Below are 10,029 nucleotides of genomic sequence, written 5' to 3'. Positions count from 1 at the left end.
CCCTGTAGTGGTGCTTGCTGCAGCCCTCCCTGGTTGCTTTATTTATTTATTTTGCACCAACAGGGTTGCTGCATACTCATTCTCGCCTGGTTTAAAAAGAGAGAGAGAGAAAAAAAAAAGGAGAAATGCTTTCTGGCTCTATTCTCTACCTCGGTCTTGGCAGCAGCGGCCACAGCAGCAACAGCAGCCACAGTGGGCAGGCAGGCGGGAGGGCGGCGGGCGGCCGGCAGCGAGGAGTGAGACACTCCAGGAAGTACAGCCCCCTGCCCCGGGGTGCAGCTTGAATGGGACGGCCCCCAGCCCTGCACAGATGCGGGGTCCAACTTGATGCCGCCCTCCAGCTTCTCCGGTAAGTGACCCCACCTCCCATCCCAAGGCTGCAGCTGCCCTTCTCTATAACATTCTCAGAGACGAGGCCAGACTAGTGTGCCTGTCAGGCTAAACGGTTTGTGCCCCTCTTGTCCCTCCCCACCAGCTGTCCCCGTCCCCCTTCCCCCGCCCCCGCCGCCCTGAGCCAGCCATTGATCTTGGCCCCACCGGACTTCGGACTTTGGTGGGAAAGCTCAAATGTCCCAGAGACCCCTGTGGGGAAGGACTCTAAGTAGACCTCCCTCCCTCTCCCCAGTGCTTCCTCTACCTCTGGGAAGGGCTTTTCCACATTCCAGTGTGGAAATCCCAGAAATCTTTCCCCCAAGAGCCCTCTCCCCACGCAGGTCCCCATGCCTCAGCCAGGTCTGCTTTAAAGGGATATCCAGGTTCAGATGTGTCTCTGGACTGCCACACAGACCCAAGAAGAAAGCTTTCTGTTCCTTGAAGAGATGATGCCCCAGACCCCACCCCATTTAAAGAAAGAAGTGGTTCTGACACCCATTTCTTCCTACAAAAGTGGCTGGAAGCCAGTCCTGTAGCCATGGAGACTGGCAAGGGAAGTTTGTGATTAAATTAGCCACCTTATAAATAAAGAAAAGGGGTTGTCCCCAGATCCCCCAGCCCCTGGCCCAGCAGGCTTTGGGGACTAAGAGGAAACTCACAGCAGTGGGAGGAAGGGAAGCTGGGTTACATGCTTCACTGCACTTTTGCTGAATGCAGAGCAAAACGGAGGAGCAAGAACTGCAGCGGTTGTGATAAAGGCTAGCTGTCGGGTGGACTTCCCAGAACAGGCACGGGGAGAATGAGGGAGACTGGGACACGTCTGTCCCTGGAGAACTCTCAGCATGCCAGCGATACCTGCTAGGTTGGCTGGGGACAAGGAGCCTGGTCAGCAGCCCGGGCTTGCCCCGGGCCACTCTCTCTCACCCCCACGCCTTGGAATGGTGTCCTGCATCCCTCTGCCTCTGTGAGCTTCAGTTTCCCACCACCACCGCAGGAGAGCCGCCAGAACAGCCCTTCTAAAGGAGGGCTGCAGAGCCTCGTTCCAGTCAGGTTCCAGGGATGTGGTCCCCCGGACTGGGAAGAACTCATACCATCTCTTAAACTGCCTCTCCTAAATTCCATGTGGGAGAAAATGGGGCGTGTGGGAGAAAGCTGACCCTTCAGGGCCCAGACAGCCTGAAGCCCCAAAGGCCATCAGGACCTGCAGCTGGAAGAAACCCAGGCATCCTGCCTCCCAGGGAGGATCACTTGTCTCTTGTCCCATCTCTTTAGCACTCCCTTGCCCATTCCAATACCTCCTCTCCCTTATTCAATACCCTGCTGACACTGAACAGAGTGAGTTGACGGTGAGTTCACCAAGCACCAGGCCCCGTCTCCTCTAGCACCTCAGTCAGTGCCAGGTGGCCACTCAACTCACCATCATCCTGATTCTGCCCAGGCCCTCGGCTCCCAGAAACCCACTTGCAGTCTACAGGCAATGCACACGGCCTCCCCCAGAGATCGCTGTGCCAGCCTACGGCTCCCCTGCTTCCCACCCACAGCACCAGGCCAGGCGCTGTCTCTCACTTGTCTGTGCCTCCCTGGCTCACAGTCTGTCTGAGCCCAAAGGGGACAAGAGAACTCCCTCAGATTCACACAGTGGACTAAATCAAAACACCACCGAGGAGGAACAGAAGAGACTAGAGACTAAAGACCAAGCAACAAAGCTCAAACCTTGGGCATCCCTTGGTCGCTCACACACCCCGTGTCATCTACAGAGGTCGCCCTTAGGGTTCTTGTGGGGATTCAAGTGCCCCCTGCAGCCTGTGCGGGGGGTGGGGGGAGCTGGGGAGCAGCTTGGCTGTTCCCGAAAGGGCATCTCAGGGAGATTGGATCTTGCTGGTTCAGGGCCCCAGGCCCTGGGTCAAGCTGGAGAAGGGCAGAGGGGCAGTAAATGCAGCCTGGGGGAGCAGAGCTGAGCATGTTTCCCGGCCTTGGAGGACCCCGTCAAGGTGAGGACCGCGCTCCAATCAGAATCCAAGGATGTGATTCCCCCTGAGCTGGCAGAGAGGGGGAGGGCAGAGCCTGGGGAGAACAAGCATCAGGGAGCAGGAACCAGAGGTATTCCCGGATCTCACAGATACAGGAAAAACCCATTACAGGAAGACTCAAAGTAACCTCCTTGTTTCCTGTCCCATCCACAGAAAACTTTCCCCACTGAAGTCAGGCTTAACTAGGGTTCCATGAGCCAGTGAGCATTTGGCCTATTACCAGGGCTGGGGGACAGGAGGAATGTTGAGATTCCCCAAGGAGGTGGCCCACCAGAGTTGGTCCCGGGCCTACACCCCACTCGCTGGCAATGCCGGGACAGAGAGCTCAATCTCTCTCTCCTCTAAGAAGGCCTGGGGAAGTCCAGGGTCACCATCATCTGAAGTCATTTTCCAAAAAGGACCATGTCATCATCTATTCCAGGACTGCACAGGGGATGGCTACGGCCACAGCCCCAAAGCGAGCCTGGCCCCCATGGCCCCCTCTCCTGTTCCTGTTCCTCCTGCCCGGAGGGAGCTGTGGCGGGTGCCCTGCTGTCTGCGACTGCACATCCCGGCCCCGGGCAGTGCTCTGTGCCCATCGGCGACTGGAGGCTGTGCCTGGGGGACTCCCACTGGACACTGAGCTCCTGGACCTGAGTGGGAATCGCCTGTGGGCGCTTCAGCGGGGCATGCTCTCCCGCCTGGGCCTGCTCCAGGAGCTGGACCTCAGCTACAACCAGCTGTCCACCCTGGAGCCTGGAGCCTTCCACGGCCTCCAAAGCCTACTCACCCTGAGGCTGCAGGGCAATCGGCTTCGAATCATGGGGCCCGGGGTCTTCTCAGGCGTGTCTGCCCTCAGGCTGCTGGACCTCCGCCTCAACCAGATTGTCCTGTTCCTTGACGGAGCCTTTGGGGAGCTTGGCAGCCTCCAGCAGCTGGAGGTGGGGGACAACCACCTGGTGTTTGTGGCTCCAAGGGCCTTCGCAGGGCTGGCCAAGCTGAGCACCCTCACGCTGGAGCGTTGCAACCTCAGCACAGTGCCTGGCCTGGCCCTGGCCCGCCTCCCAGCACTGGTGGCCCTAAGGCTTCGAGAACTGGACATTGGGAGGCTGCCAGCCGGGGCACTCCGGGGGCTGGGGCAGCTAAAGGAGCTGGAGATCCACCACTGGCCATCTCTGGAGGCTCTGGAGCCCAGAAGCCTGGTCGGACTCAATCTCAGCAGCCTGGCCATCACCCGCTGTAATCTGAGCTCGGTGCCCTGCCAAGCCCTCCAGCACCTGAGCTTCCTCAGGGTCCTGGATCTGTCTCAGAACCCCATCTCAGCCATCCCAGCACGAAGGCTCAGCGCTCTGGTGCGGCTGCAGGAGCTACGACTGTCAGGCGCGTGCCTCACCTCCATCGCTGCCCATGCCTTCCACGGCTTGACTGCTTTCCATCTCCTGGACGTGGCCGATAACGCCCTGCAGACACTAGAGGAAACAGCCTTCCCTTCCCCAGACAAACTCGTCACCCTGAGGCTGTCTGGCAACCCCTTGACCTGTGACTGCCGCCTCCGCTGGCTGCTCCGGCTCCGCCGCCACCTGGACTTCGGCACGTCACCCCCCGCCTGTGCTGGCCCCCGGCACGTCCAGGGGAAGAGCCTGAGGGAGTTTTCAGACATCCTACCTCCGGGGCACTTCACCTGCCAACCGGCCCTGATCCGAAAGTCCGGGCCGAGGTGGGTCATTGCAGAGGAGGGGGGGCATGCTGTTTTCTCCTGCTCCGGAGACGGAGACCCAGCCCCGGCCGTCTCCTGGATGAGGCCTTGGGGGGCTTGGCTGGGAAGGGCTGGGAGAGTGAGGGTCCTAGAGGACGGGACGCTGGAGATCCGCTCAGTGCAGCTACAGGACAGAGGGGCTTATGTCTGCGTGGTCAGCAATGTTGCTGGGAATGACTCCCTGACGACCTGGCTAGAAGTAATCCAGGTTGAACCACCAAATGGCACTCTCTCTGACCCCAATATCACCACGCCGGGGATCCCAGGGCCCTTCTTCCTGGACAGCAGGGGCGTCGCTATGGTGCTGGCGGTTGGCTTCCTCCCCTTCCTCACCTCAGTGACCCTCTGCTTTGGCCTCATTGCCCTCTGGAGCAAGGGCAAAGGCCGGGTCAAACATCACACGACCTTTGACTTTGTGGCCCCTCGGCCCTCTGGGGATAAGAACTCTGGGGGTAACCGGGTCACTGCCAAGCTCTTCTGACCTTTCCTTCCACGTTGGAATTCCAGCTAAGCCACCTTCAGATACCAAAATGGAAGAAGACCAAGGCTGCTTGGACCAGAACCTAGTCCCACACCTGCCTGCATCGTGCCGGCAGCTGATGGTGCTCCCGACGGTCGGCCTCGCTCTGCTTTTGCAGTTTGAGGGTCCCAGGGAGCAGAAGACGTACCTCCATAGTCAGCCCAGCCCTCCCCCCACCCCCCCAACAAAGCAAAACACGTCCCCAAGGCTCCAGTCTACTTGTTCGTACACACTTACACCCTCTAACAATCACTACCAACTGCCGACCGCAGCTGTAAGATTATTGCAGAGGTGAGGCTGGGAAGTGCCGCTTGCTTCTCGGATTTTCTGCTCCTCAACCAGGCCGTCTCCCTCTTTTTTTCTGCTCTGTCCCCTCCCCAGGCACAAGAAACTAGGGCCAAATACCCCAGGCTAAGAAGATATGAGTGTGCAAGGGGGGTGGGGACAGACTACACATTGGCGCTATGTCTGCATGAGCCTCCAATACCTGCCCCACCTGTCACGTCATTAAACTTGCTGCCAAATGGCCATGACTGTAGCAGCCTAAGCAAAGTGTGATATCGGGCGTTTTCTTTATTTCACTCTTTCTCCCCCTTCATTGTTAGCAAATCTCTCCCTTCCTACCCTTTCCGCCTGCTCACTGAGCATGTACCCAATGGGCTTGCCTGACATACAGGCTTGACACAGGAGGAGGCCCAGAGATGTTCTGGAGAGACTCCTAGCCTGTTTCAGTTTCAGGCCTTTCCCTGTCCTCTGCATCTCTGCGGCTGGAGAAGGAGAGATCCTCCACCATCCAAGAGATCCCGCTGCGGAAATCCCAGCCTAGGACACCCAGCTCCTTCCCTTCTTTCTCATTCTTGTTGGGATCCCCTAATCATGATCTCCCAATCACAGATCCCCAGCGCCCTGGAGGAAAAGTATAAAGGTAACTCTTAGAAAATGCCTAACAAAAGCAAGAATCTGCAGTTGTCCTAGGAGAGAGTCCCAGAACCCAGCAGGACCAGGCTTGGAGTAAACAGGCAGGAAGGGGCACGGCACACTATAGTGACAAGCAGAGGGAAGAGGCAGCAGGATCTGGCTGCCTAGTTAATTTCCACTACCTTTCCGCAGGTGCCCCTTGTTCCCGGTTTAGCGCAGCCCCAGTGGGAAGCTGTCTCTGGATAGAGGTCACTGCTGAACAGAGACCCCAGGTACAGAGGCAGGGTGGGAGGAGATGCTGACTGCCTGAGTGTGCTTCAAATAGAAGGCAAGGCAGAGCCAGAGAAAAGGAAAGATTCAAGAGGCAGCAGCCTCAGCACCATCAGAAGGGGAGGAGTGAAGAGAAAGGAGGGGCAGGGAAGGGGGACTGAGAAGTGGGGAGTCATGTGGCCCTGGGGAGCCTCTCTCCCCGCAGCATCTGCTCAGTGTCCTTAGCTCTCCTCTGCCTTCAAGAGCCCCCAACCACCCCTCAATATGCAAGCATCATGAGCTTGCTAGCAATTCCTGCTGCTCGTGTCCTTGCTTCGAGGAGACTCCACTCATTAGAAGATTCCCAGCTCAAACTGTCCCTGACAGGGGAGAGGAGCAGTTGCTCTCCAGGAGACGGCCAGACTTGACCAGCAGGCAAGCTCTTCAGTGGGGCCCAGTGAGGATATGGGAGTGGACCAGAGGTGAGAACCCAGCAGGTTGGAGAGTGAGGCTGGAAAATCCAACAATCTGGAGAAAACAGTATCCCTGAGCCTCCAACCCCCCCCCCACCCTCACACAATTCTCTTACATCCTGGCAACCTCCACTCTCCAGTTTATAAGGCACCAGAAAGGTTCCCCTGGCGAGCCCTTTCCTCTCCGAAATCTTCCCCCCGCAGCTTACTGGGTTGGGACTCGGGGGTCTAGTACCGGGGGTTCTTACTCTGGTTGCGCACTCTGCAATGCAGAAGAGGGCAGAGGCAGCACTGCTGTGCAGACGAACCTCTGGGCGGCCCCCAGAGGCACTAGGGGACAGATGACGTGCCCTAGAGCAGAAGATGCAGATGCCCGAGTCCCAAAGTCTCCGGAGCAGCGCTGCCCAATAGCAATAGAATGTGAGTCACCCATGTCATTGCGAATGTTCTAGTATGACGTCTAAAAAGCAAAAAGCCCAGATACAATTACATTTTGATACTATACTTTATTTAACCCAGGGTACCCAAACTACTATCATTTCAGCATGTTATCAATATGAAAATTAGGAATGAAATATTTTACATTTTTTTCATATTACACTTATAGCACATCTCAATTCAATCACTCAATTTTCCCTGGAAAGATCTGAGCTGTTCTTAAGTTTCATAAAATTCACTGTGGAAAAAGTAGATTCACACATCCACATTGTTCCAAATATATTAAAAGTTTTCCAATAACTAAATCAAGTATCAGTTTTAACATTTAAATTAACTTAATTAAACTGAAATAAACTTAAAAGTCCACTCCATGGTAGCGTTAGCCATCTCGCAAGTGCTCAAAAGCCACACGTGGCCAGTCCCCTCTACTGACAGCACAGCTGCAGACACTCCGCCTCTGGGCACAGACAAGGGCCTTCCTGGCAGAGGTGGGCAAAGAAGCCTCGAGAAGCACATTCAGCCTGGGGAAAATGCCCGTGGAGCTACCGCCCACTACCACCCCTTATTTCCTTACACAGTTTTTCCTAAAGCGCTTTGATGTGACAAAGTCACTGTGATGAGCACTTCCAGCTTGTCCAATCATCAGCAAGCCAGCTCTTCATCTTACCTGGGAAGGCTGCCCTCAGCCCAGGTGTGGCTGGTGCGTGTGCGTGTGTGTGTCAAGGTGCATGTAAACGCAACTGGGGACACGTGCTCACGTGCAGGGAAATTACAGTCCCCACGGTGGGGGCAGCCCAATAAAGGCTCTCCCCAGGGTTAAACAGTTTGAGGAACTTGCTGGAGGACACACAGCCAGGTAGTGAGGGAGCTGTTCTTGAACTCAGGGCTGTCGAACTCAAAACCCAAATGCCTTCCACCAAGTGTGCTGCTTTAGTCATTGCCTGCTCTTCTGACCCCTCCGCAGGGCCTCTCCGCTGATCCGTCTGACTGGGTCCTCTTCCACCCCACCACTCAGAACAAATCTCTTAGGGAGACAAGGCCGGCTGCTGGGTCTCCCCTGCCTTCAGGAACTCTAGGAACTCTAAGACACCACTAAGGAAGCTGAGGGTTGTTTGGTTACCCTTTGTTCTCAGTTCCCTCTCCAAACGTCCTCGCTGCCTCTGCCCCAGAGACGGGCAGATAGGGGCAGAAATTCCATGGATCAGATGGTCCGAACTGAAATACTGGATGTCAGCAACAGAGCCTCTCACAATTTGGAGGCTTCAGATTTCCTGGGTCCTTTTCTGGGTTCTAACCTCAACAACCTTTTAGGTTATAGAGAGGCTGCTTGGGAATTTCTAGTGTGGCAGAACAATTTATGAGCTATTTCAGGTCAAGAAGAATTTGCCTACCTTCTGCCTACCCCTGCTTGACAGAAACTTCCTGAGGTTACCCCATCCTCCCTTCCCTCCACCCTCCTCTCTTCCATTTCAGACACAGTCTCAGCTAAGCTGAGAGAAGCTTGGACCCCAAGATACTCAGGCAGCATTTGGGCACTCCCCATTTCAGTCCGTGATATATTCCAATTTCTCTATTTCCTTTGCTATGCTGGATCTCTGATTCAAGGACAAAAGCCCTGCAGGGCTTTTTGGATCCACAGCTTTTTGGAGTCACAGACCCCTCTGAGAATGCCTGGTGTGAGCTATGAACAAAAATGGTCATAGATTGTCCTCAGTCACCCTGAAGCCCTCACAGGCTCCCTGGAATGCAGCTGAAGCAGCTCTGCCGTGAGAAGCAGCAGGTGGGGGTTTGGGGTGGGGGAAGGCTGAGGCCGAACCTGCCTGTACTCGCCTGTACTCTCCGGGTCCATCCTAGGCAAGGAGAAAAGGCTGGGAAGGACTATGGCACAGAGTGGATGCTAGCACAGGTCAGAGCAGCTTCTCCCCTCCCCTGTTCCCCTCCTCCCACCAGCTTCCATCTCTCAGGGGGAGGCAGGAGACTTCGGGGTGGGGAGGGATTTTTGCACAAAGAAGTGAGTGTGGTGGTAACTCAGGATGGAGAGCATTTGATATCAGGGACCCCTGAGTCCTCTTCCTCCAAACTGCTCTGTAAGGAGAATTGAGTAGGAAGACATAGAGCTGAGTGGTGGAGGCCAGAGAAGCAGAGGACACCTGCCACAATCCATCCATCTGATCTAAAGGCTAAAGAGCAACACAGCAGAATTGTTGATCTTAAGGCCCACCCTCTGGGTTGCTGATTTCGGATGCAGAGCCTTGAGTCATGGGGGAGGGAGGGGTAACTCCTACAACAGACAAAGGGAGAAATGAGTGCTGTTTCCTAAAAACGCAGATGGCTGAACATTGTTTGATTGGATTGTTTGCCTGTTGTCCAAGAAGGGAACTCTGTGAGCAGCAAAGGCTCTGGAACCAGGCTGCTGACTTTGAGAACCCCTCACTGCCCAGCCCTGTAGCGAAAGTCCACTTTCCTGCTTGGCTTATTGAATGGAAACACCTGCTCACCGAATGCTCTAGAAAACCCAGACCTTAAGTTAACTGGTATCATCTACTCCTGCACCCTGTTTAGAACAGCCTTCAAGGAAAGAGGACAGACTCTTCAGAACTGGACATGAGGACACAGAAATCACAACTCATCCAATCCCAGCCTCATACGCCAATCATTTCATCCTAACTTGGGCTCTTGGAGGGGTGCATGAGATGATAAGTCCCAAATGAGATTTGAGAGTTTGGACTCATCTTACCTAAAACTATCCCTTCTACAGCCCAACCTCCCTGCTCAGCCAATTAGAAGTTAATTAGAAGTCAACACTCCTTCAAAAAATTTCTGGGAAAAGTGCTTACACCCAGTTTTCCAATGCTCTGATTAAGAAATTCCTCCTGTGGGGGTGCCTGGGTGGTGCAGTCGTTAAGCGTCTGCCTTCGGCTCAGGGCGTGATCCCAGCATTCCGGGATCGAGTCCCACATCGAGTCCCACATCAGGCTCCTCCGCTAGGAGCCTGCTTCATCCTCTCTCACTCCCCTGCTGTGTTCCCTCTCTTCGCTGGCTGTCTCTCTGTCAAATAAATAAATAAAATCTTAAAAAAAAAAAAAATTCCTCCTGTGGCTAATTTGTAATCCTTCTTTTTAGACTTCCACTTCATATCCTTTTTGTCTACCAGCTCCTGTTGGAACTAGAAGATAATGGGTCCATAAAGCAGGCTTGTACTTTTTATAGCAACAATGGACATTCTTCCTCAGGTCTGAACTACTCGTTTACCTTTTTAAAAGTAAAAGTGACTACTGCAATCAAGGCACTCAA

General features: G+C 54.8%; 1 protein-coding gene across 1 annotated transcript; it reads left to right on the top strand.

Moving 5' to 3' along the window:
- The first annotated feature begins 180 nt into the window (after window positions 1-180).
- On the top strand, window positions 181-5,149 carry LINGO4 (leucine rich repeat and Ig domain containing 4). The gene is made up of 2 exons (XM_002919310.4): window positions 181-349; window positions 2,824-5,149. The coding sequence occupies exons 1-2, from the start codon at window positions 285-287 to the stop codon at window positions 4,616-4,618; spliced, it is 1,860 nt and encodes a 619-aa protein (XP_002919356.2). The 5' UTR covers window positions 181-284; the 3' UTR covers window positions 4,619-5,149.
- The last annotated feature ends 4,880 nt before the right edge of the window (window positions 5,150-10,029 follow it).

Source organism: Ailuropoda melanoleuca, chromosome 2 (assembly GCF_002007445.2).
Source record: "Ailuropoda melanoleuca isolate Jingjing chromosome 2, ASM200744v2, whole genome shotgun sequence".
Taxonomy (NCBI): Eukaryota; Metazoa; Chordata; class Mammalia; order Carnivora; family Ursidae; genus Ailuropoda; species Ailuropoda melanoleuca.
This window is presented reverse-complemented; position numbering and strand designations above follow the sequence as displayed.

Coding starts and splice junctions, on each gene's coding strand:
- LINGO4 (XM_002919310.4), top strand. CDS start 285: ATGGGACGGCCCCCAGCCCTGCACAGATGCGGGGTCCAACTTGATGCC. Junction 350..2,823: donor GCCGCCCTCCAGCTTCTCCG/GTAAGTGACCCC, acceptor CATCTATTCCAG/GACTGCACAGGGGATGGCTA.